Raw genomic sequence first — 27,551 nt, forward strand, 5'->3', positions numbered from 1 at the left:
TTATGCTCTCCAATGTTTTTAAAATTAAATTCAAGGTTGTTTATTAAAATGTCACAATCTGTTCACATTGTTCTGGTGTTCTTTCCCTAATGTGCATACCTTGCTAATCTTATAAATTATATCCCTTCCTTTAATATACCACAGATTTGTTTTAGAGAAGTAGATATTACTTAGCATATTGCCAATGACATGAAGAGAATGTTAATCCTGGACATCATGTACAAAATTATTGGAACTGTGTGTAGAAGTTAAGCAGCCTACATATTGTACTAAGTTAAATAATATAAGCTATAAGCCAGCTAAAGAAAGTGAGTAAAGAAATGAGTGATGAAGAAATGAGTGAAGAGAACTGACTGATATTAAGAGAATTAGAATTCGGGTAATTATTTCTTCTTGGTAAGTGATAGAAGCGGGTCAAATATTGTTTCTCTAAGTTTTATCACTTTTTAATTGCATGCGTTGTTTTCTTTGGTGTGTGGTGTTTCAGTGATGTCAGTGCTATTATGCTGGTATTTTCCACAATCCTCCTATTTTGTAGTTAATATTACATTCAATGCATAATGCTTTGTCTTTCTCTGGTTGCTTCAAGGTGATGACACAATGACAGGTGATGGAGGAGAATACCTAAGGCCCGAGGATCTGAAAGAGCTGGGTGATGACTCTCTACCCAGCAGCCAGTTCCTGGATGGTATGAATTACCTGCGATACAGCTTGGAGGGAGCCCGCTCAGACAGGTATTCACCTAAAGCTTACATTTGATGTCAGCTAGGAGGGAATGCAACACTTTTTTCATGATAATAATAAAAAAGTAGACATAATTATTGATACCTAAACAGGGACTGCACATAACAACTCTGAGCATGTTACCTTACTGCGTTCTTGAGCAGCTTTTTTTTTAAGTTTATTTATTATTTGAAAGAGAGTGAGAGAGAGCAGAGGAGAGGGAGAGAGAAAGGGGGAGAGAGAGAATCCTAAGCAGGTTCTGTGCTGACAGCCCGGAGCCCAATGCAGGGCTCCATCTCATGAACTGTGAAATCAGCTCATGACCTGAGCTAAAACCAAGAGTCAGAGGCACCCAGGCACACCCCTTGAGCAACTTTAAGTGCCTATTTTAAAGAACAGGAAACTGAGTCGAAAGAGATTAAGTTACTTAGTAAAAGTCAAACAACCAGTAAAAAGCAAAGAAATGATAAGTAAAGAAATCTCTACTTTTCAATGTAGTGTTTTAGTTATTTGCCACTTTTTTCTCTAGGCAAATAAAAAGGCCAGTTTTACCTTATGGACAGGCTTACTACGTGGCAATTGCAGACACATGCAGTTTCCTTGAGTGTTTTTGTTAGTGCCATAATTTCTGTGAATAGAAGTATGTTGTGAAGAAGGATTAAAAAGAAGTAAATTCAGAAGGAACCTGTGCCTGAAACTGACTTTTTCATGAAAAATAATGAGACCACAATCCTCCAAGAACTTGAATACAAAAAGCAATCTGAGAAAAATATGAAGGAGCATAGGTTTTGTAGACAAATCTGAAGAGGTTCATATAATACTCTGAAGTATAAAATCAGTGTTATTTTCTGACTGTTACTTACTAGCATAACTGGTGTTGGTTATTTTTTGAGGCAAGCAGAAGAACATTCCAAGGTACCTCATCAAAAGAATGACTGCCAATTTAGGTTAAGCATATGGTTGTCCACATAGTGTGTTTTTCACTAATCAATAATCTTAGGTTTGTAGTTTTAATCTTGGCTGTTTGCTAAGCTATAGTTAACATATACGGACCCTCCCCCGTTCATGCTCTGCCTCTCTCTGTCCCAAAAATAAATAAAAAACGTTGAAAAAAAAAAATTAAAAAAAAAAAAAAAAAAAAAGAAATAGACATTTTACAGTTAATTTTTTAAATGTTTGTTTATTTTGAGAGAGAATGAGTGGGGAAGGGGCAGAGAGAGAGAGAGAGAGAGAGAGAGTGGGGAAGGGGCAGAGAGAGAGAGAGAGAGAGAGAGAGAGAGAGAGAGAGAGTGTCCCAGGCAGGCTCCATGCTGTCAGCACAGAGCCGTATGTGGGGCTTGATATCAACAAACCATGAGATCATGACCTGAGCCGAAATCGAGAGTTGGACGCTTAACTGACTGAGTCACTCAGGTGCCCCTAGGAAATAAATACTTTAAAACGTAGTCAATTCTAAATGGATAATTAGCAAAAACAAGTTTTCTTGGGGGTTTTTCCTTGAGCATCAATGCCTCCTCCCTATTTTTTCTCTTAAACAATTCAATGTGCATGTAGTGAGTGCCTTTCTGGGCTGGCTTTGTGGTAGTTGCTAGAGGTACAAACATGACTAGGACACAATTGCTAAAGTCATAGTCAAATGGGATGTGAGAGAAACTGGGCTGTAATACCCACAGAATGCAATTGAAACCCCAGCGCTCAGGCTTCCTGGAGGAGATGAGCCTAAACTGAAACACAGTGATGGCTAATGATGGTGAAGAAGAGTGGGAAAGGCATTTGAAGCCTTAATGAGATCATGAGCAAAGGCCCATGGTGTGTGAGAGAAAGAGTATAGTGCAGTGTTGCTAGAGTATAAGTGTGAAGGAGGGGAGATCTTGTCTACGTTTTGGGTGGATCCCTCTGACTGTGAGATTAAGGGTGAATTTTAGGGAGAAGTTGTCAAAGGGCTAAACCTGGCAGTTGTGACCACCTGACAAACTAGTGCAGTAATATTAATTGAAGCTGTTAAGAGAAGATTTGAACTTTAACCCTGGTGGTAGTGATCATGGAGAGAAATTGGGAAATGACAAATTCAAATTTGTCATAGATAGAGCCTATCTATGAGGTGAAACTAGGCAGATTTGGTGACAGATTTCACGGAGTGGGTGAAGAAGAGGAAGAAGATTAGACTGACCCCTTGGCTTCAATGACGTAGATAGAGGGTGGTCCATGGGGTCGAGAGGCAGAAGGAGGAGCACTCAGGGACGAGAGTGGGAATGCTCATGATGGAGCCAGTGTTTTATAATTGGATTCTGACATCCTGGTATATTTGGACATCACAATCTGAAGTTTCTTAATAAAAGATTTGAGATTTCAAAAAAATAAAATGTTTATGGCTTTGCACAGATTCATAATAATCTATACATAATCATATCACTGTCAGAGGAAAAAAAAAAAAAACCTTTATTTTCAGCCTGTTCTATTCTACTAAGAATAAATTCTTGATCTTATTCTTTTTCTTTCTTTGAAAGTACCAGGTTAAGAAAAATTTGGAACAATACTATCTATAAAACAGGGGTCAAAGGTTTAATGATTCCTCTTAAACTGAACACTTATCAGCATTTAAGATGAGGCAATAAAATGAATAAGTCATGGTCAGTTCTCTAGGTCCACACTTGCATTTATGGGACCCCAGATTGTATTCATGATCTCCAATATGGAATTACAGGCAACATCTCATTTTCATGGAATTCTTGTTTCACTGATTTTGTTTTTTTAATTTTGCTTAGGCAGTTAAGTGGAAATTTTCTTTCTTTTTTTTTTGTAACCATTTTTACTTTTCATTATTTATTTGGTATGCTTTCAATAGTACCATGCCCAGGTAGGTATTAAATAGCATGAAAACATGATCCTCCTGGATACATCCACATTTCCTTGCTCACTTTTCGTGTGTGTGTGTGTGTGTGTGTGTGTGTGTGTGTGTGTGTTGGCAAGGGGTGCTTATATTCTAGAATTATGGATTTATTCTCAAATTAGAATTTTGCTGTATTGAATAACTAAGCTAGAAGGGTAAATATATTACTAGAATAAAAGTCTATGACATGCCCCTGGTATGATTTTGTGTTAACATCACAGCTCCACCTTGTGGCTGATAAAACATTAGCATGGCTTCTCCAAAGGAACCTAGTCAGCCTTATGTGTAGTTGAAGATGGTAGAAAAACGATTCTGATGCCTAAAATGTACCTGGATGCAGGAGAGCAAAAATAAGTACAATTTAATGTACATTCCTAAAAATATATCCAAATTCTGATTAGATGTTGTGTCCATAGTATTATTGTTTTAAATTAAAAATGCTATTTAAATTTAATGTAAAACACTAAGTAACAATGAACCACAGAAGCTTTTACAGACAATAAAGCACATAGAACATAAACATTTTTGGATATTCACTTGTTCAGTAGGGTTGAAAAACTTCATTAATTGACTGTCTAATAGTACAGCATACTAAGATAGTAATTATTACATTTTTCAGTGAAATTACAGACTTTGATACTACCTATCGTGTCCATAAAGTAGTTTTACTATAGTGGAAAAAAGTATAAATTTAAGACCATAACAGAACTTTTGGCACAATCCCTAGCTGAACAGCAAGTAAAAGTTCACACTTCTATGGATACGTGTTATTTTGACCTTATTAACTGAATGGCATGACCTCTGAATTTATGACAAAAATGAATTGTAAAACATTTAAACCTGTTTGTAATGTTTTCAGTCAGGGTAGAGACTTGAATTATTCCAGACATTTGTGCTGGTCATTATTTCACTAGAATAATTTCTCCACTGTTGGAATATTCTAATTTTATTTATTTAAGTAAATTCTATATATCAGAGACAAGAGCAGTTAGAAACTATAAACGTTGATTGAACACCCAGTTAGCATTTTAGAAGGCAGCAAACAGTAAGACAGAATAAAATCATAGAGATATTTGGACCTCGTTCTCACTCATTCATTCTCCCTCCGTCTGTCTCTCCAACTTTTCTTACTCTCTGTTTCCATATGCTAATATTTTTCTCTCTCTACCCTAATCTCATTTTTGGTTGTAAGTCAACTGTATCTCTTTTGTTTATTTCTTCTCCTTCTGTATTTCTTTTCTGTTGAGGCTTTAGGAAAGATAAAAAACAAAACAAAACAAAAAACACCAGTACTCTTTTGGCCCTCTGATTCAAACCAGTTAAGAGATAGACCCAGGTATCAAGTAGATAGATATCAAAACAATCCTCCTTTATTACTGATGCATAGATTGCAAAATGCAGCTCTGTGCTTGCAGCCAAATGAGTTCTTTAAGACTTCATTCCCAAGCAGACAGACATCCACCGAGTTACAGTATCACCCTGAGTGTGGCGATTGAGACCCAACTGCCTTCTTTCAAAGTTCAGACCTTTATAGTGGTGGCAGTTATTTCACTAGGTCTTATTTCATGTACCTTTATTGCCAGTTTGTTCCCATCCGAGCTAAATTTCCACTTTCTCTTTGAGACCTGTGTTTCCGCTATTCCAGTGTCGCGTTTAGGAGTCAATTCTACCTACTGCCAGAGTCTCTACTCGCTGTTGTGAGCAGGCATGTCTAATCCTGTACCTCAATGCCTCTTGCTCCTTTTGCACTATTCGTTCATATAGATCTAGCACATTTACATGTGTAAAGTTACAACTTGGAGCTCTGAATTCTAAAGCCATGGATAGAGCTAATGTAATCAACAAATCTGAGCAGGGTAAGAACCTGACAGGGGAAGATGGTTGACCCTATAGACAGACCTATCATTTCAGGAAGCTGATCCTTCACACCTCCTTTTTCCCTTCTCTTGGCAAAATTCAAAACAAAATAAAGCAAAGTAGAATTAAGACCTATGTATCTCTTGCTGCCTGGTACAAAACATACAAGTGGATCTTAGCTATCTTCATGATTTAAAGCAGGGAAAAAAAAATTTACTCAGCAGTTGAGACGAGCTTTTGCTGAGATTACAGATCCTTTCCCCCAATAATTTAATCTCTTTTCATCCTCAAATTCAAGGTTAGGCCAAAGTTAATCATAGTAGCCTGCAGCCTGTTTGTGAAGTGCACCATCGAAATCCCAACTGCACAACTGTAAAACCAGCCCCAATATCAGCTGCCAGGACTAAAACCCCTATGGATGGGCTCACTAAGGTGTCTGGGCTGCTCCTGCCTTTGCTGTGTCTGGAGCCTGAATCTTCGAGAGCCTATATAACACAAAATAGTGAATTCCCAAATTAGATTTCTTTGTATTATAAACACACATTTATGTAGGATCCGACAATCAGCTGCTTTGCTTCACGTCACTTTATCCTCTGATATTCCAGGTCTATTTTAGGGGCATAAAACCTACAGCAGGATAAGAGGGTGAAGGCCCTAACTTCCTATGAATTATCTACCAAATGATGATTTCCTCAAAGAAAATCGAAGTTGGCTATATTGGCACTTCATAAAAATGACAGTATAAGGCTTACAGAAATAGGTATATTTGCAAAATGAAAATAGTTTTTGCTCAGAAATATGCTAACCTGACATTTAGTCCATAATTCTACAGTGCTTCACTGGCCAAATGCCTACTAGCTGAAAGTAAATGAAACTTTGCTTCTATAAATATTGTGAAAGCTTGCATATCTCTATTTTTCCCTATGGGCTTTGGGCTAATGTTTTGAATACAGATATTTAATTCTTAGACTAACACGTATAAAATATATGAGCTTATATGAGATCTCAATCTATTTGTCATTAGATTGTGCAAATTGATTAGGAAGGAATGAATTGCACTTATGCAAATGTCAAGTTTTACCCGTCACATTTGCGTATATCATTCCGAAGTTTGAAATTCAGATTTATCAAAAATATACAGCATCAATTATCAAGGCCTAAATCCCATTTTGAAAGCAAGCCTCATTTTTCGGTTGTGTCCACTGGCAGTTTGTTTTTGTGCTGGCAGATGTGTCTGTGTTCTGGTTGGTGCTTAGAAACGGTTTCTTGTGCTCTTGCATCTCATCGCCACAGCAACCGGCACTCTTTGGTGCTTCACTCACCACACAGAGGACATGCAAAGGGAACAATGTTGCCCTTTGAAATAGCATTGTTGGAGACACCAGAGACAAACAAGAGGAACTCCACTTCCGCAGGAAGCATGCATCTGGTCACAGTTCATTTCACTCTGTACCTTCCAGGGGAGTGCACCAGTGTTGAGTCATTCACAGTTGGAGAGGAGGAGAATGAAGCATGGAGAGAATGGAAAAATGAGAGAAAATGAAACCTGTGCTTTCATTTTGTTCTCTCTGAGGGTGGTCTATTCCCCGCCCCCACTAATATTTTTCTTAGTTGCAGGGAGATTAACATTTAACACAGATTTAAGCAACCTATTCTGGCATTATTTCCTGTGTGAATTTCTTGTCCTGGCAGTAAGTGAACTACAGTGGCTGGTTTCAAACACTTCTGGGAGGAAAATAAATCAGATTAGAAGGATCAAATTTTCACTTCTGGATTCCCTTGTGCCCTTGCCATTGAGTGGTAGGAACCAGTCAAAAGATGTGTTAATTTAGTTGTTGGACAGAAAGGTAGGGCAACACAGAGACCTGGGTTTCCTTCTCCCATGGTTGCGATTAATGTCCCCCTGGAAGTTGCACTGTTAGCTAATAGCAGGCTTTTTTCACTCTCCTGCTCGGCTCATCCTTCCATCCTCCCAACCCTGCCACTGCCGTTGGTACATGACCATGGCCTCCTGCCAACCTACCAGCCTTCGATCCTTCAGTTCCGACAGGTCTCACACCCTGAGCCATGCCTCTTACCTGAGGGACAGTGCCATGATTGACGACACGGTTGTCATCCCCAGTCACCAGGTACGTGACTTTTTACTTTGACGTTTCAACTTTCTGGAGAGCTTTTGAACATTACTGGTTGCTGAAGATGTCCAGAGAAAGTTTTTTTGTGTGTAAAGAAAATCCTTTTAATGTGGTTGACAAGCTAGGATAAGAGTCTGAGGACTTTTCCAAAGTGATAATGCTGCATGTTAATACTTCTGTGGAGATTATACATTAAATCGATTTCTTTATAAAATGTCTGTTAAAGGAAAAAGTGAGATAGGATGCATTTAAGGTATAAAATGAAAGGTACAGGTAAAGATATTATATTTACCTTATATTTAAAATTGTTTTCAGTTCCCAGAAAACAGGGAGAGGCAATTATGGAATATTTTAATCTTAGATGTGATTTTATCAGTTTTGGCTGGTTGGATATAGAGAAATAGATGGGAATACCTATCTTTAAGGACAATTTCACAAATGTGGTCTTATGTCAACAGTGTAATTTAAATGGGAATGCATTATAAAACATGCATTTTAAATGACTCGGTCTTATATTTTTAAATGAAAAGGTGGTAATACCACTTTCCTGTGATACTTTTTAGAGTTCATTATATTTTATTCACTTGGAAGAAAGTATTTTTGTTAAATCCCGTGTTCTTTGTATTTAGGTGTCAACTCTAGCCAAGGAAGCAGAAAGGAATTCTTATCGTCTCAGCTGGGGCACTGAGAACTTAGACAACGTGGCTCTTTCTTCCAGCCCTATTCATTCAGGGTGAGTAAATCAGTATTATGTATCCAGATCAAGAGGTAAAAAGAGATGAGCTTGAAAATAACAGCTTTGTCCAGTAGCTTTAGCTGATGGCTAGCTTACAGGGGAAGTGACCTTTGTTTAAACTTGTAAATAACATTGCTTTGTCCAACATGGACTCGATCTACACAAACAAACCTGCCCAAAGAGTTGAATTCAGCATAGAAAAACTGACTGTTGTTTTAAAATAACTAGTAGAATTGCATCAGACAGCTTGCTAACTAACCGGAATATACCAGTGGCCTCCTTACTGTTCACATTTTGTCTGAAAGATATCTTTAAAAAGAGGGACAGGATCACTTGCTTTCTAGAAAGTTCTGTTTTTCTAAGGTTAACGGACTAGTTTAATAAATGCCTTTCCTCACATATTCATGCATTTAAAATGTTTACAGATGTTTGAATCACACAGATAGAAGAGTTCATATACTGTTTGAAGTAGGGGTATACCAAAAAGGGAAATTTTAATGCAACCTGTCAGGTTCTCAGTCACCTTCTAAAAGTTATCCAGATAATATATAAGTCATTATGCAGGAAATGCTGCCTCTTTGTATTAACCCATTAAAAAGTAGGATTACTTAGAGTTAATAATTTTGAACATACTTAAAGATGTTCGTAAGATGTAAGAATTCAGTTATGCAGAAAATAATTTGCTTAAGGAGTTTTAAATTGTTTCACTCTTCGCAAAAGATTTTTCCCTTACATTTTGGTAGTTTCAATTTGTATAGTAATTTTATAACTACATAAAAGCTTTAAAAATATTTTTCATTTAATCATTTCCATTTTCATTTAAAGAAGCCTCACTTGTATTTTATCCGTGCAATACTTTAATATAAATTATTATCCCAAACTCCTTATCCATAATCCCTGGAACTATTTTGAGTGGTGGATCCTTTCTTATTTTTATTATTCTAAAATATTCTCCTTTCAGAAAAGCATTCGAAGATACTGTAGTTAAAAATTTGGGATCTTGTAGTCTAATTTTCTACTACAGGCTCATAGAATTTAAAACTAGTCACATAGATATCGAAAATAATCATAATATTCTTTTCCTTTTTAAATAAGTAAAAGGCAGTTCCTGATACAAGAGTTATTTCAAGTGAATAAAAACCAAGTTAAACATCATCCAAATTTACTAACTTTTTTTAGGTGTAAAAGAGATAATTAAAGTCTGACAGCTATCATTATTCTAAAGACATAATATTACCTTCTTCTACCAGATTTCTCAACAATGCTAAGGAGGAAAAGAGTCTTGGACCTAGAGTACTGAAGGATAATAGATCAGAATCTAGAAATCACAATAAAATATTTGAAGTCTATACCAGCCTGCAAAGTGACAAGATTATTTTAGGCAAAGTGTGATTAAATATCAATAGCTGAATTTACAGGAGTCAAAGTGTTATGGTAGTACTTCAGTTTTCAGAATAAATAATTTACCTTAAGAAAGGAATTCCTTAAACCTTTTAACTACTGAAGGGCAATAAACTATTCAGCTTAAGTACATCAATATACACACCAGTTGTATAAAACTAGAAACATGCCATAAGTAATTCTGGTTAATTACTTATGATGAAACAAGATCATCCACTGGTTAAAAATTAACCACTTATTAAGATAAGGATGTTTAAACTCTTGGTCTGTAATAAGCCAATTTTCCTATAAACTTCAGACATGATCATTGATTCTAAACAATTTTCAACGTTGGCTGTACATTAGAATCCCCTCAGAGCTTTAAAAAATACTATACCCAGGCCCCCAACTCCCCCAACTCAAACTAATTACATTTAAATCTCTGTTGTTGGGGTCTTAGCATTGGCATTTTCTACCAGCGCCAGTAGTCCAAATATGTCTGTTTTATATATAAACTGTTAGAAAGGGACAACTTTGCCTAATAAAGCTTTGCTTACCAGGGAGATCTAGGTAATTAACATATACCTAGTTCTCTCAAATGTTTTTTTATCTCTTCCATTCACTTATTTATTCTTCACACATTGCTGAATTCTACAAAGTACTAAACCTTGTGTCAGGCACTGAGGAAAATAGATAAGTAAGATCTAACCTCTACTTTTAAGAAACACACCTCTCTGTTGTTTTTGAAGTTGGAAGACAATCAGTGGAAGGCAGATAACATGTTGGTTATTCAAACACTAACCAAAGTGTGCTTTGGAGTCAGACCAATCAGAATTCAGTTCCCAGCCCTGACACTCCATATATGACACTGGGCAAGTTATGTAAAGTATCTATTTACATAATTTCAGTTTATCTATAAGTTTCAGTTTATAAGATGAGTTATATTATGGATCCGATAAGGGAGCTTTATGGATTCCATGCTTCTTAAATAATTAGCATTTTGCCTTGAAAGAATACGTACTCAATAAATTATAGCTATTAGTATTTATATAACCCTCATATACACCTTCTAAATCCTTCACAAATTTCAAATAAGTTAAGCAGAATGTATTCAGAATACTTTAAGTGACAATACCACTCTAGTATAATTCATAATGGTAATATTTGACTTGTTATTTTTATTAGGTTATATCTAGTGAGGTCTCTAGAATTTGAATGCAATGCCACAGATGACTCTAATGGGATGAATAATTACACTGAACACAAGGATTTTGAGTGTCATGGTATTTGAAAGCTACCATGATATTAAAGGATATGAATAACATTCATTATATCATATCATCTATAATTTCTCTTTTTCATTTTGTTCATTATACACCAGGCACCCGTGTAGTCATTTTTATATAGTTTTTAGGGAACTAAGTTTTTCTTTAATTGATTGGGAGAATTCTTAAGTCACTTCCAAATCTGCCCAAAATGTAAGGAATAGTTGATTTTTAGATAAAGGGGATAATAAAGTCAGCGTTTTTTTGCATATGCCTCTAATTTTATGTATAATGTTCTATTTGATTCCATAAAGGGCTTTTAGATTAATAGAAGACACACTTTCTACCAAAAGCAGTATTAGTAATTTTCTTTAACCTCTGCTCTATTTTTCCAATGACTAATGTCCATGACTACAAAAAAGTAGGTATCAGTGCTTAAAAAAAAAAAAAACCTGTTCTGCACCCAGTATATAGAGCCAATATCTGGCGAAAGAAAGGCTGACAGTAATATTTTTGTTGCTGTTCTTTGGATTGTGTTACTGATTCACAATCTAAACAGTCATTTCTAGCAAGACCAGTCATGAGTGTACCAACATAAGCTTGGGCAAAGAATTTGAATTTTTTAATTCTCCTCCATTTCATAAGTGCATAATGAATTAACAAATAAGGCTCAGTTTCTAGTAATAGCTTTGTGATTCATTTTAAATGTTATTATTTCAATGGTATTATTTTTATAGTCCTTTAATGACAGCCAGTGCCAACAATTAAATGCCACTTCGTGATGTTATGCTCAAATATATTACAGGAGCTACAAACCTATAAGAGAGTGATCTTTTAAAGGACTCCCTTTTCATTAAAACATGGTGACAATTTTGCTGTGAATCTAAAACTACTCTAAAAAAAAGTCAACAAAAACACTTATGAAGGTAATTAGCTCAAATAGTGGAAGGTGACATTAGAAAGGCAAGGAAATCAAGACTGTTTCTCATTTGACAATATTTATCAAATTCCTATAGCAGTTAATTTAGTTGTTTATGTATTTCAGACAACCCAGTTTCTTAAGGTACATGAGGGTAAATTCTTTTGGATGAAGACAATTATTTTCTGAGTGGCAGAACAACTGTTTTGGAAGGCTGGATTTCTGGTCCATTAAACATGTATCCCTTTGTATATTGTCAAGTGTTGAAAACACAAATGAATCATATGAAAACTTACGGAGGGTTTTGTGGAAAAGCAGACTCAGGGTGAAGAGGCATGAAAGGACTAGAAAATGGGATTAGACAGTGTGGCCAGTGAGAACAGTAAACCACAAATCAGGGAATGAAAGTCTTGAAAAAAAGCATAGTTTTTTGTTACCTGCTAGTAGGTAATTAATGTTACCTGCTCTACCTTATAGTTGATGCTACTGTTTGTCATTGAAGCTATTTAAATTGTGCCTTTTCTGCTTGCATTTCTTTGGAAGAAGACCAAAAGGGCATTACCGTTATTTTGAAAGTATTAAAAGTATGACTGAAAAGTTTGGAGACTGTGTCCATCAAATCAAAGACTGTGATTTTTATTACAATGCCCCTTGGTGTTTAGCAACTTCCCCGGGACACTCAGACTTTGTTACATGACCTTCCCCCAACCAGTGTTGAATAAGGCAACAAATCCAAATCCAGCGATTTTATCACATCCCCAGTTCCCTGAACTGGGAGTCACTGCGAACCCCCATACCTTGCTCTTCTCTCCGCATTTGCATAGAGCTATATTTCATTTGTATTTCCATCTTTTTTCAGTGAATACTGTATTGGTGTATAAGTAATATATTTCGGTTGAAAGTCACTTCTGATTTCCTTCTTTATATTTCACTTTATCCATTCCTTCTCTGTGCTAAAGTATCTATTCTGTTGCAGCCGCACCTCTCCATGTCTTGATCGTGACAACAGCAGGTGAACTTCTGCATAATTCCTTCTCTGAACATGTCGCCTCCTCCTCTCCCCCTTTCACCATCTCCTTCTGCATATACCCCATCTCAGGATGCTTTAGTGTGAAGATACCTAGCCAGAGAGAGAGAGAGATTTATATTCTCCAAATTGTGGTCATTTCTGAATTCTCTTTCTCTGTGGTGAAAGGAAAGTGGGTATTTTTTTTTTCCTTTGGAGAGTAGGTGGGGTTGCCCCACAATTAATGTAGAGCTACTGTGAGAGCCTGTTTTGGACCTGAGTCTCCACATCTCTACTTCTTTGGTGAGAAAAAGTGCTACATAGAGCTGAAGAATGTTATTTTCAGCTTTTATGCAAATTGGTTGAGCTATTTTAGTTATATCGTAGGTTATGATTTTAAGTGTCATTTAGCAGGGTTTTTTTTTTTTTTTTAACTATATTCTAGGTGAACCAAAGTCTGAAGATTTATTAATAGGGCATTTCTTTGCTAGTACTGCTTTAAGTGCAACCTTTTGATATTTTGGAAATTGTGCTATAGAATGATTCCAGCCAGTTTTCTAAAAATATCTATTCTTCATTATTTCAATAAAGTTATTTTTAAAGGTTCTTAGCAGACTAGTGATTATAGTATTTTTATTGTACAGTAATTCACTATGGTACCACAGCTTGTCTACAAATAAGACAGTTTTTTATTTTCCAATTTTGGAATTCAAAATTTCAAGTCCATCCTTTTACTTTTTCTGAAACACACAGTAAATATTCTGTTTCTACACATGAACGTTGTGAGTGATAAATGATTGGGGATTTTTTACAAATTGGAGCCAATTTTTTTTCAAAGAGATTTTCCACCAGTTTTTCAGTCTATGGAATTTGGAGAGGTAGGAAGGAATTAAGGGAGTTAGAGAGGAGAAAGAGCTCACGATATTGTTTTCTCCCGTAACCTCAGAAATCAGATTTAATTTAAGGCCCTCTTGCTATGTATATGTGGATCACTGAAGCACCCTGATGACTTTTTTTTTTTTTCCTATTTTCACCCAGTAACTAACTCTGAATGCTGTTAATTCCCTGTCCCCACCCCTGGATGAATTAAAAGTAAACCTAAGGATTAGTAACTTTTGGGGTGGAGGATGTAGTCCTCAAAAGACCAGAGTCATTGTTTTCTGCTGCCTCCTCTGAAGCATGTACCTGTTTAGCTAATCAAATTGTGTATTTGCAGGCAAATCATCTGCATAATAATGGTGGACTGCTTTTGCTTTTATTCTTTTTAAATTGTGATAACATTGTATCTCACAATTTAGAAAACTTCAGAAAGACTTTCTGTTTTGCATGATTGCTGAATTTCATTTGGAGAGTAAGATATGCAATTGAAGCTGAGTATATTCTGTGATAAATTTTGTCTGTACAGCCTTAAGTCAGTGTTCAGTGGAATGTGCGTACACATTTTCTCCAAAACTGTTCGTTGACTGTTTTAAGCATCCAGTGAAAGAATATATATTTCTTGCAGTAAAAGCAGTTTATTTTCCAAATAAAAATTCTTACAGAGCATCTGACGTGAAACATTTCAGGAGGTTTCCAAACTTTAGTTAACAGGAAATGGTACATAGAATTTTAACACCAGCTCACTTTAGAGTTTATTTAGCTGAATTCTCTCATTTTATGGATGAGAAACTTGAGGGCCACGGTTACAGCAGTAATTCAAGACAGAGATAGATTTAATGATAGATGACGGATAGATCCAGGAAAGAGCAATGTACTTGCTCCATTATCTTGTGCCCTGTGATAATAGCTTACTTAAACAGTGAAGTTCATAAACTAATAAAAACTCCACCATCGTATTAAACTGCTTTAGCAAGTTTCCATGTTCATTTTAAATATCTGATAAAAGTTAGTTTCTCTGTTTCTTAGGTGTTGCATTATATTGCACTGTAGTTTTTATGACATTCGAAATACACAAAATCATATGGGTGTAGGGAATGGAAAAGGATGGCAACAAGCCTTTACTGACTTCTAAATGCTTTACCCACACGTGATTTAATCCATGCTACACCCTTGGTGGTAATACGATTCTCCCTCATTGAGACAAGGCTTAAGTATTTTTTTTTTTTAATATTTATTTTTGAGAGAGAGAAAGAGAGAGAACGGGAGAGGGACAGAGAGAGGGGGAGACACAGAATCCGAAGCAGGCTCCAGGCTCTGAGCTGTCAGTACAGAGCCCACGTGGGGCTCGAACCCACAAACTGCAAGATCATGACCTGAGCCAAAGTGGGACACTTAACTGACTGAGCCTCCCAGGTGCCTCACAACAAGGCCTCAGTCTTAAAGTTCACAAACAGCAGGGCTGAGCTTCAGTCCATATACCATCTCCTCTGTACATATTCAGTTATATGTTTTTACTTCTAGTCCTTTTACTTCCAAATGTTTACAGTATTATCCCATTTTTAATCTCCTGAAAATATGAGAAAATCCTATTTATTTAATTAACTCTAGTATGTGAGCTGATTCATCTCATGACTCATACCTTCCAGGTTTTCACTTTTTCCTGTGGTACAAAAAAAAAGTGCATGGTCTCTTACAGTCTGTTTTTTACACTGCAGAATAGCTTTACTAACTCTACTACCTATCCGAAGAGTGAAACCTTTTGGTATTCTGGTATTTTTAGTATAAGTGTTCAAATGCTTACCCAATTTTATATTAGAAATTGTTGGGATTAACGAGCATGTTTTATCTAAAAGACTTTTCATTAGCACTTGAATTAGCATTTCTCTTATTCCCTCTCATTTGAAGAAAAGACTTCTTTTAGTATACAGTTCTGCATATTCAGCTTTCTTATTAGTGGGTATTCCACAGTTATGTTATTTGAGTCTGTAGACTATAGAGTAAGTTCTGCAGACTTTTTTCTTGCTGAATTTATACACCTTTGTATTCATTCAGACTACTACTATTTAGTTCTTTCATGTCTTCTCTTCTTTCCGTTTCTCTCTTGACCTCTTTCTGTTTTGCTTTCTTCTCAATTCTCCTGCCTCTGTCTCTCTCCCCCTCCTGCCTTCCCTTTCCCTCTTCCCCTCCTGGAAAGCCCCCTCCCTTGCTCTCTGGCGAAAGACAATTCCCTCCCCAGAGCTTGTCATTTTAGGTTAGTCTTGCTACTTCCTTTAGTTAGTTGAGAAAGACACAAAGGCTTGTTTTCTCTGGAAATGTTATATTTCTTTTCTCAGAATTATGCATATTGATGCTTTAATTTCCCCAATTTGCTTTGGTTGGGTAAAGTACTTACGTATTACTTCCCAGATCTATATAAACTTAAATTTATCTACTTGCAGCTTTAGCCTTTAAGTTCTTTTATTTTGATTTCCCAATCTTTGGTCTGTCTTCATGAAATTTTCACTCCTAATAAAATTGTTGACTTTGTTATATTCAAACTCTTGATTTTTGGTTACTCCCATTTTCTACTAATCATCTACCAAGGGAAATAAATATATCAAGTCTCTTATTTGAGGGCAGGAAAAGGCCTGTAGAAGAATATTTAACATTGAGTATAGCCCTTCCCAACTATTTTGCTATTTTATGAGCTGAAATATCTGGGTGTAGTAATTTGAATGAGTTCTGACTGGATTGGTTGTCCAGAGACCAAATAATTGAATTACCTTCACTTTTGCTGCCTTTTCTCTCTATTAGATATAAATATATACAAGTCCTTACAACTTGCTCTTTTCATTCTTCCATTCACTCATTCAACCATTAGTTATTGATGACCTATTATGTGCTCCATCTACATTGTTCTAGGCATTGGGAGAACACAGGAAGAAATAGGAGGAACAAGGTCATGCCCAATATGGTACTTACATGGCTCCTGTATGTGGTTATAATTTACTTCTTATTGACCAGGAAACTAAGTGATTCTGAGCAAAACCATCATGTGAAACCTGGGGCTTAGACTATGAGCATCTTGGCAGGAGCAACTATATTTTTACTACCAGTATCCTCAGTTCCAAGCAGGGCACCTGGCACTCAGTAGGAGGGAAACAAACATTGCATGCTTCTCATGCATGGGAATGGAAATTATGGAGTAAATAGAACAAAAGAAGATTTCAAAAGGAACAGTCAACGACACAAAATCTGACAAAGTAATCAAACGTTGTTATGGAAACATTGCCGCTAAGAACATAGCTACTTCAATTCACTTTTTTAGAAGATGCACCACCAGAAGATATTTAACATGTTTTTCTAGATAGGGACATCATATAGGCCCTAAGTCATCACTGAAATACATAGAGGGGAAACACAATAGCATATAACATGAGGTGGAAATTCCCTAAATGGCTTTATAGGTACAAATAATATTCAAGACTGATAATATTAAGTGGATATATTCTAATAAGTTCTTATGGGTTTGAGTCCCTGTTCTATTGTTCAATGGTGACAGTAATCAAAAGATGAAAAAATTTAAAGAAGGTAGAGAAAGTCAGAAATATTGCAATGCATTTGGAACATTTGGAATATTTCAGCTACTAGTTGAAACTTAGTGTTGCCTCGTTTTTATAATAATTGACATAAATATCATTGTCAAATAATATGGAGAAGAAACTTTTGTATTCATCTAGAAGTGTTACCAGTTTTTCTTTAACTTTTAAAGAAAATGTTTATTTTGAGAGAGAGAGTGAGCACAAGTGGGGGAGGTGTAGAGAGAGAGGCAGAGAGAGACTCTAAGCAGGCTCCACACTATCAGTGCAGAGCCCAGTATGGGGCCTGATCCCAGGACTGTGAGGTCGTGACCTGAGCCCAAATCAAGAGTCAGACACTTAACTGAGTGAGCCACCTAGGTGCCCTGAAGTGTTACCAGTTTTACATCCTTTTAAGCTATAGAACATTGTAAGAAACAAATAGAAAATAATTATTTTTAAGAATTCATACTTAGACAAGTAGTAAGAACAGCAGCCAACATTTTTTTTTTTTTTCATTTTGTTTTGATAAAGCCCAGAAACATCTATTTTTGAGTACTGGACAATTGATTACACTTCTCAGTTTTTGCCCTATACTAAAAACTTAGGGGGTTGGGTGTGAGGGGTAGTTCTAGGCTGGCTCCTGCATGTGAGAAGGACAGTGACAGTTCTCGTGGTCTCGTCCTGCATGATGTGCTTCAGACAGGCACTCCAGGCTCCCTCACATCCATTTTTATTACTAGCAACAGGATTTCTGTTTAATAGCATGCTTAATGAGTTCTGTGTTCTGCTATGAGGAAGATGCTAACATATTTCCATCACTTGTCTAAAAATAACATCCATGTATTGTGTTTCTGTCCTTACTTTGATGAAATACCTTTCAAATGTTTTAAGTGTCGTCATGGATGCGATATCTAGTTACGGTGAATCTGATGTAGTTCTGTGCTTGTTAAGCTCTAAATAGATCCATAATACACCTGTATGTTGCTTTCCTTTTTTTGTTTTGGTATATAAAATCTTGCAAATGCGATGAAAATTGGGAAGGATAGTAATGTAATCTGTATAAGGGTGTACACATTGTTTGTGTCTTTGTGTACATGTGTACAACACTCAGATTGCCTGGTGTAATTTTTGCTGCTTAATGAAACAAGTACCTCCAAGACTTTAATGAGTGTTAGGACTATCAGGGTGACAATAACTCACACTAAGCTGTAGCAGGATCCTTTAAGACCATCCCACAGGAAGCAACTTCAAGGTTAAAACTAATCCTTTTTCTTGGTACTCTTAAACAGAATCGCTTGGATTATAGTTCTTTTATTCAGGAACAACTCATTTGGCAGAAAAGGAGCAAAATAATAGGAATAGGAGCCTTTACATTTCTAAATTATTAGCTGTGATTTTCCATACACAGCTTACTATACTTTGGGGAAAATCATGATGCACAGATCTCTCCCATTAGCATGAGCCCAGGGTTTCCCACTTCAAAACACAGAGTAGAGATGATTTGTTATCTTATTTCCCGCCCACCCCATCTTTGCTTTAGTTACAATGGTATGGCAGAGGGATTCCTACTTAAGAACTGGAAAAGTGCATGTGAACCAGTAAACTCATTCTATCCAAAACGTTTAGTTTTTCCTTCTCCTTTAGAATGCAGTAAGTTAAATACCTGCATCCTGGGTAAGACGATGTTAGAGCAGGATGGGTTTGATCTTGGGAAAAGCCCTGTGAATCTTTTTTTTTTTTTTTCTTTAGGTCATAGAATTAAAGTGGGGTGGGCAAGATGCAATTTTGAAAAGTCAGGTTGAATTAACTTAGAAAAAGTGCAATTTGATATTTATTTATTTATTTATTTATTTAGGGAACATGTAGGGGAGGGGCATAGAGAGAGAATCCCAAGCAGGCTCTGTGCTGTTAGTGCAGAGCCTGACATGGGGCTCAAACTCATGAATCATGAGATCATTACCTGAGCCGAAATCAAGAGTTGGATGCTGAACTGACTGAGCCACCCAGGCACCCCAAAACCACAATTTTTTTCTCTCTATCCGTAAACTATGTGGATTTTTACGGATATACCTAGAAAGGAGAAGTCTTTACATTTACAACAAAAGAAGACTCACTAGTGTTCATTATATAATTTCATCCCACTTTCTTTCTGAGTCAATTGGACAGATTTTGAATTTATAGTTTGTATTTAACATCGGTATTGTCAACAAAAATTAGAATTCTTCTATAAAGATCAAAATAATACAAAAATGAAAACAATGACAAAACAGAAAGGCACTGGCATAAAGTAAAATAACTTTTAAAGACAAGTATTTTGCCACCATGCCAAAAAATAGAAATGAGAGTAAAGCTTTACGGGAGAGAATTAACTTGGCAAAGCTTGTTTATCTGGTTCCAATATTTCAAAACACAGCTAATCTTCTATCTTAATTTTTAGTTTCCTGGTTAGTTTTATGGTGGATGCCCGAGGTGGTGCGATGAGAGGGTGCAGACACAATGGGCTCCGTATCATTATTCCACCTCGGAAATGTACTGCCCCAACTCGAGTCACCTGCCGTCTTGTCAAACGTCATAGACTGGCGACAATGCCTCCAATGGTGGAAGGAGAAGGCCTGGCCAGTCGTCTGATCGAAGTCGGACCTTCTGGTGCTCAGTTCCTTGGGTAAGGGTTTCTGATAAACCTCCCACTTAGTCACGGATGAGCTTGTGTCCTCTACATGAAATCACTAGGATGGAATGGAAAAAGGTACGTCAAAGCGTCGTGAAAGAAGATTGGCCCATGACATTTTTTTTTAAATTAGAAGTAGCACCTCCATGCTTGACTCCAATTACGTGCCTCTTATTTTAAGGCATTAATGAGTTCAACATTCAGGTGAATTATTATCCTTTCTCTTTGGATGTTACCATAACCGCTAGGCTCCCAATGTGAATTATCATGTTTTAGCCATTGGTAGTTTTTGTTTTTTTCTTATCTGAGACTCACCTCGTCAAATCATAATGAAAAATACTACTCTATTCCAAACACAAATTTAAACTCTTGTGTAGTAATGAAATGGAGCGATTATCTTTGGAAATCAGTGTTGTCTTTATATAAGAATATCCAAAATTTTACTCTATGTGATTTGTCTTTTCTGTCATCAAAATTGCTACCTTGAGTCTTAAAATTACACTGGGAGTCTCTTTAGTTGTAGTTTTCCCTAAGATGACAAAATCAAGACTAACTTCTGCCGTGCTCATTTTAGCAGTTTTGAGCAGAAGTGAGCATTTCTTCTTTCTTCTGTTTATACAGCTTCTGTTATATTAAAGTGGTATTACAATATGCCAAAAGATGAGTAGCTGCCCCTGAAAACTGACAAAAGGATGAAGTTTTGGAGGGGGACAAGTTTCAAAATATTTTGAAACAAATCAATTTTATTTAAGTCTTGTCACGTCAAGTCGTTGTTGTCAAAAATTGAGAGAAAATCCTATTAATCACAAACTCTTTGCTTTGCCACTGTCATTTTGGGGAGAAGGTTTGCTTTAGAACTCAAGGAACGTTCTAAAGTCTTGTAATTTGGAGCAGACTATTAATGAGTTGCTGCAAATTATGTTCACACCTGAAAAGGGGTGTCTGTATTTCCCAATTATAGAAACCACCTCCCATATCCTCCTAAATGACCAGAGGTTTAGAAGGAGCCTGTGAAGTTCTGGGTTGCATCAGAAAATGCCAGTATGGTTGGAATAATTCCCCAGTGAGCCCTTTCATATTCTGTGCCAGGCCCTCTTCCCTCCCTCATGCTCAGGTAGTTTTAGGCTTTTTAATAAATTTCACATCTGTTGAGGAATATCCATGAAAACATCTGGCCTCTATCCCGAAGTCAGAGTTTTTATTATATTCCCAACAGCTTTGTCTTTCCTGTGGAGCATATATTTTTTTTTTTGTCATTGTTTATTTTTTGGCTCATGCCCTGGCAGTGAACCTAAACAGGGTCAGATCAAACACCCAAGTGTCTCCTTCCACGTGCCTCCATTGTACACTCTGGGTCTCAGTTCCTTGCTCTTTGTGACCAATGGAGGGGGCAGAACCAAACGCAGTGTGAAACCAAACTTCACCCTGTTGATCAGCTGGTGACGCTGGGGTTCTGTGGAAAACAATACCTGAAGCTTACTTATGTTCTTTCTTTCACTGCTGCTTTGGATGTACTCAGTAAACTTCACCTGCCAACGGCCCCTCCCCCACTTAATGAGGGAGAAAGTTTGGTCAGCCGCATCCTTCAGCTGGGGCCTCCTGGAACCAAATTCCTTGGGTAGGAGTGACTTAAAACAAATTGATGGCTGCTGGCCCCCATTCTTCTCCTTCTTCTGCAATATGATTTCTCTTTTTGTCATTGTGCCCATGACATGTCCCTCCCTATGATTTAAATTCTGTATAACCTATCTTTAGTGGACCATTTCTGACCCTTGTGGTATGTGACTTTTATTTTTGAGTGACGTTTTTATATCTTTTCCCTTAAAGTGCTGTGACCTTCATTTTCGTTTAAAGCATGAGATCTGCCTAGTTGTACTATGTGCTAGTTACGATGTTGTTATGATGAATTTGAAGTCTGTATCAAAGCAACCTGGACTGAAAAATCAAAAGCCTCTATAATTTTTGAGAGTGAATGCGACCTGAAAACATCAGGGCAGTGCATGTTCTGGATCCTGAATATAATAGGCATGGGACACAATTGGGCTATCTACTGAGGCACTCAGTTAGGGCCACACTGTGTACACATGCCTATTGTTCCCTTGAATGAAAAAGATATTTAAATAAGCAAAAAACATGAGTGCATGTCTCTTTAGTTCCCAAGTAGTTAACTTTTGTGACATCTTTTCATTTACAACACGTCAAATTATGCAACATAAGAGCCATTTTCCTTCTTAAACCATTTTATCATTTGCACCTTATAGAAACTGTTTTAGGAGATTGGCACACCTCATGGATATGCATGCACGTTTCTTTTGGTTAAATGTGTTATACTTACATTTATCAAAGGAGAAGTTCCAGAATGCCACATGCACTCACAGGGAAACATTATTTGGCTTAAGGTAGCAGCATGCCCCTAAGGATTGGTGCCCCTGAGGTAGAATGCTACTGTGTGACCATCTGCTAGCCAATGGGCTCTGGAGGAAAGCCTACTATACCCCTGTCCCAAGAAAGAGAACAATTCCAGGTCACTTTGCAACAGACAGGGTCAAGGTGCTTGTCTTAATGTTGGCCAGCTCTTGTCTACACTGAATGTTCTGCCTTACTGTGTCAGGCCTGTGATTGTGGAGATTCCTCATTTTGCTGCCCTTCGAGGAAAGGAGAGGGAACTGGTGGTCCTGCGCAGTGAGAATGGGGACAGCTGGAAAGAGCATTACTGCGAATACACCGAAGACGAATTGAATGAAATCCTTAATGGCATGGATGAAGGTACTTCATATTGAGGGTTTTAAAAGAATTCTAAAGTGGAAGCATTCAAATGATATATTTCTTTCTTATGACCTAGGGATGTGGGCGCGGGGATGGGAGGTGGGTTTGGGTATAGGTGTTCCTTGTGTTATTTTACCACAGCAGGTATTCGGTACATTCCGGGGTTGGAATGCATAATGAATTTGCCTACTCTTACCTCTGTTATATTCAGGAAAACAAATCCTTTCAGTAGGAAATATCTCATTTAATAAGGAGATACAGCATATCTCCATCCTTATTCAAACCTAAAACATGAGATGGAATAGATGTTGTTTCATTACAGAATGAACTGATACCGGATAATAAATCCATGACTTTTTGAAATGCCTAACAAGACAATTTAGATATAGTTAAGACACTGATAAAAGCGCTAAGCTTTTTTGTTGGAAAACTTACATAAACCCCAAACCAGTGCATTATAGGATAATATGATTTCTTTTGAATTTTCTATTACTAAGGAGGAAAATTAAGTTCACTCAAACTTCCACATGTAATTCAAACAGGGAGTTAGCCAGGGTAGAATCTCATATATACACCTACACATATAGTTAAGGAATTTATTTTTTCATTAGGGCTTTGAGCTCTGTAAATCCCAAATCTCGCTTGGGCCATTTTGCCACAGATTGAAATAGTTCCGTGTTACCGGAGGTAATGGATTAATTCTCTGGCATCCTTAGCTTGCACAAATACAGAGTGCCGGTTCTAATCCAGGAGATGTGTTCCGCTTTAAGTAACCACACAAATAGGGCAAATTCTTTGCCCAAGTGCCACGAGCATACCATATTTTGTACAGAACTGGACAGGCAGCTGTAGAGCTATTTGTAATGTGTAGCTTTGGGTATGGCTCATGAATAGGAGGTGTAGCCTGACAGCAGCTACTTTAATATTTCTTTCTGCATCCTGCGGAGGTAGACTAAGAAAAGGGGCCAGCTTTACCCTATCTAAGAAGTAGATGGAAAAAGAAACAATGTCCTCTACATGCATAGGTTAGTCTTCCAAGAAAGACAAAAAGATCAGGATTTTTACTGATAAAGCTTGTTCCATGCAATATTTAGCTGTTTTCTGCTCCTTGGAAACATTTGTTTTGCCTGCATTTAGGTTTAGGATGTTTTCTTCTGAGATATTTACCTGTCATTAACACTGCCATGAGCATTGGCATCTTGTCCTTGAATGAGGACTTGTATTATACTCTACATGCGTATGAAGCTTGTTTTAAAACAAAGAATGGGATTTTTGTATTTTTTGTTCTCTGTGCTTGGAAATGCATTCTTTTGTAAGTATATGCTAGTGTTTGCCAGTGTATCAGTTTTCGATGCCATGATTAGATCCTGGGACTTCTGGCTTTTGCTATCTAGTTATATTCAATAGTCAAGAAAAACATAATTGCTGTTCCTGCCTCTATAATAGATTGCAAATGATTTCTAAAAATAAACAAGTTTCCATTATCTCTGAAAATTCAGTGATTCCCTTAATGCAAATTTTCAGCATTTTAAACCAGTCTGGGTTTGGTGTTGCCCTACATAGCTATACTAATGCAATTTAAAAAGAGCCCATTATCCTGTCTTCCTAATACTAGATGATATGTTTGGTAAGTTAATGGTTTCAGGAGAATATTGAAACCCTGAATTTATAATCGCTGATTTTTTTTTTTTTTGTATCTGACTATTTCAGAGACAACCATGTCACTAGAATAAACACGCGAACACAAACCTTACCCTTACAAGACAGATTTTAATCCCTCACTATTGCCTTGAGAACTGAAAGGGCCATCTTCCTTCTTAAAACCACAATAACTGGTATTTGAACTAACTTTGAAATTTGCAAAGAAAAGGAGTCCACAAACAATTTCCTCTCTTTCACGTGAACCAAGAATAGAACAGGTTCATTTCCATTCCAGGTTTGCCCTCAAAACCCCTCATTTACAAAGGCAGTGCTGCAATACTGTATCTGGAGCTGGATGCTCTCCTTTCCCAGGGCCCTGCAAAGACCTAGTTTCCACAGAGAAATAAAACGTGCAGACTAAATGCCAATAGGTCTTGAGAGACTGCAATTTTTTTTTTTTCTAGTGTTAGGATAGGTAGTCTTGCTTCTTAAATTTTCCTATTATTTAAAACAAGGCATCTTGCTGCCATACTGGTTTACTATGAACTGTGCCAAGGAGTTTGCTAGAATGTTTTTGGATGGAAATCCTTGCTCTATGAAGATGGGTCATTTCTTGTCTCAGTGCTGGATAGTCCGGAAGACCTAGAAAAGAAACGGATCTGTCGCATCATCACCCGCGACTTCCCGCAGTACTTTGCAGTGGTGTCTCGGATCAAACAGGACAGCAACCTGATTGGCCCCGAGGGGGGCGTGCTGAGCAGCACAGTGGTGCCCCAGGTGCAGGCCGTCTTCCCAGAGGGGGCGCTAACCAAGAGGATCCGTGTAGGCCTACAGGTAGGCCCATGTTGGATACACGTTAACCTAACATGGATTTTTATTGTAGTGATTGGAAATCAGCTTTTCAAATGGGAAATGCAGTAAAACCTTGGATTGCAAGTAACTCGATGAGCAAACCCTTCTAATAAATTTTAACCAATTTGACAATAAATTTCATATATTGAAAAAAAATTTTAACTTGATAAACTCTCAGTGTCTTGTAATACAAGGAGTATGTGACACTGAATGTCACATGATCAAAACTGAGCCAATGGTTCTTGAAATTCACTTCGATATACAAGTGCTTTGGATTACAAGCATGTTTCTGGACTGAATTATGCTCACAAACCAAGGTTTGACTGTAAGTGGGTAACAAGTCAAATTATTCCCAGGTGAGCAAAAGCTGCCATTAGAGATTGTAGGTCTCATGAAGTTTTATATAAGTGCTTAGTACTAAACTTAACAATTATAATGTTTGAAGTCACCAAACTTATTTATGGCTAAAAAGTGATACCTGGAGAAACTTATGTCAAAGAAATTTGACATATATATAATGATATATCATTTATTTTAATATTTTTTTTCTTTGAAAAGGCTCAACCTATGCACAGTGAGCTGGTTAAGAAGATTCTAGGCAACAAAGCTACCTTCAGCCCTATAGTCACTTTGGAACCTAGAAGAAGAAAATTCCACAAGCCAATTACCATGACCATTCCTGTCCCCAAAGCTTCAAGTGATGTCATGTTGAATGGTTTTGGGGGAGATGCACCAACCTTAAGATTACTATGCAGCATAACAGGTAAGTCACTTGTGACTATGCTAGTAGAAAGTTCCAAAAGAAGTAACGTAGATCATTGTAAATATTCAGTACCTTTGCCATAAGATACCTGTGAGGTTATATGCATTAATTCAGGAAAAGCATTCTAATTAGGGACATGAAAGCTAAAGGAAATGAACTTATATTTATTACATTTATATACAGCTCGTATGCCAAACTATTGGACACTTTATATGCATTGTCATTTTAACCTTCACAGTGGACCCATAAGGAAATGTTAAACCCATTTATGCAAAAGGAAGCCAAGGCCGAGTGAAGTTCCATAACTTGCCTGAGATCATACCATACATATTTGGCAGAGTTGAAATTCAAACCCAAATTTATATACCTCTACTCCCAAGCTTTAAGCCTTCATCGAAGACCTCATCTTATATCTACTGAAAAACAAACACTTGAATAACTATACCCAGTAGTTCAAACTTCTGTCTAGGAACTGATATGTCTTTATCATTAATCTATTAAACTAACTTTGGAAAAACAAAGTACAGGTTTTTAATCATTAACTGAATTTTGGCCTTTTCAATTGGAAGTTGTAGTAGCTTTCAGATGACTACCACACTCCAGAAAGACATTCCCAGAATATTGGTTTTCTCTGCTCAAAATACCACCACCACTGGGTAAGAGAAAAAAAAAACCCACACAAATAATCTGTGTTAAGACTACATAATTTGACTAATTTCCCTATTTAACAATAAACACATGGTATTGGCATTCAGTAAATATTTATACTGTTGTCAGTAGGAATAACAACCATCCCTGGTTGTTTAGGTATCGTTAGAATTTTTTTTTTCATTTCTCCTCCATATGGAAAGGAATGTTCACTTTTATTTTGTTCTCTTAATTCCCCTTCTAATTAGTGTTTTTCCTCTACTTACGACAGCAAACCATTGAGACTTCACCCCATAAGTTTAATAATATGACAGAATTTTAAGATACACAGACTATAATGAGTATAGAAGGAAATCATGCTTCACGTGTGACTTCTTTCCCAATTACCCATTTCTGGTTGTCACCCAGCATTCCTGGGTGTCAGTCTGATATTTTTTGTTCCATGGGTATACAGTTAGTCTCTCTATAATGTGCAACATTCATGGCATGGAAGCAAAAGTAGTAAGACCGAAAAGTGTCTGTGGCACACCCTGACCTTGTAGAAGATCCAGTGAAGATACCACGTGGGCCTAGGTGCCACCTAATCTAGTTATTCAGATGGGTTTATGCTAAACACTTTCTTTTTTTTTTAATTCTTTTTTTTTTAACGTTTATTTATTTTTGAGACAGAGAAAGACAGAGCATGAATGGGGGAGGGGCAGAGAGAGGGAGACACAGAATCCGAAGCAGGCTCCAGGCTCTGAGCCATCAGCCCAGAGCCCAACACAGGGCTCGAACTCACAGACCGCGAGATCGTGACCTGAGTTGAAGTCGGATGCTTAACCGACTGAGCCACCCAGGCACCCCTAAACACTTTCTTAAATTTA

General features: G+C 37.0%; 1 protein-coding gene across 50 annotated transcripts in view; it reads left to right on the top strand.

Annotated features, from left to right (window-relative positions):
- The window catches only part of ANK2 (ankyrin 2), a 670,685-nt gene that overhangs the window by 599,430 nt on the left and 43,704 nt on the right, over positions 1–27,551 (top strand). For 22 of the 50 annotated variants that reach the window (XM_078445806.2, XM_060654351.3, XM_078445805.2 and 19 more), the window contains 9 exons: positions 590–734; positions 7,497–7,599; positions 8,232–8,335; positions 12,879–12,914; positions 19,785–20,009; positions 21,535–21,633; positions 22,627–22,781; positions 25,045–25,256; positions 25,833–26,037. In XM_078445806.2, the coding sequence (XP_078301932.2) occupies positions 590–734; positions 7,497–7,599; positions 8,232–8,335; positions 12,879–12,914; positions 19,785–20,009; positions 21,535–21,633; positions 22,627–22,781; positions 25,045–25,256; positions 25,833–26,037 (1,284 nt within the window). The remainder of the gene's footprint in view (positions 1–589; positions 735–7,496; positions 7,600–8,231; positions 8,336–12,878; positions 12,915–19,784; positions 20,010–21,534; positions 21,634–22,626; positions 22,782–25,044; positions 25,257–25,832; positions 26,038–27,551) is intronic. The other 28 variants (XM_078445811.2, XM_078445812.2, XM_060654352.3 and 25 more) reach the window with 5 other exon arrangements.

This window comes from Panthera onca, chromosome B1 (assembly GCF_046562875.1).
Source record: "Panthera onca isolate mPanOnc1 chromosome B1, mPanOnc1 haplotype 2, whole genome shotgun sequence".
In the NCBI taxonomy this organism is placed as follows: Eukaryota; Metazoa; Chordata; class Mammalia; order Carnivora; family Felidae; genus Panthera; species Panthera onca.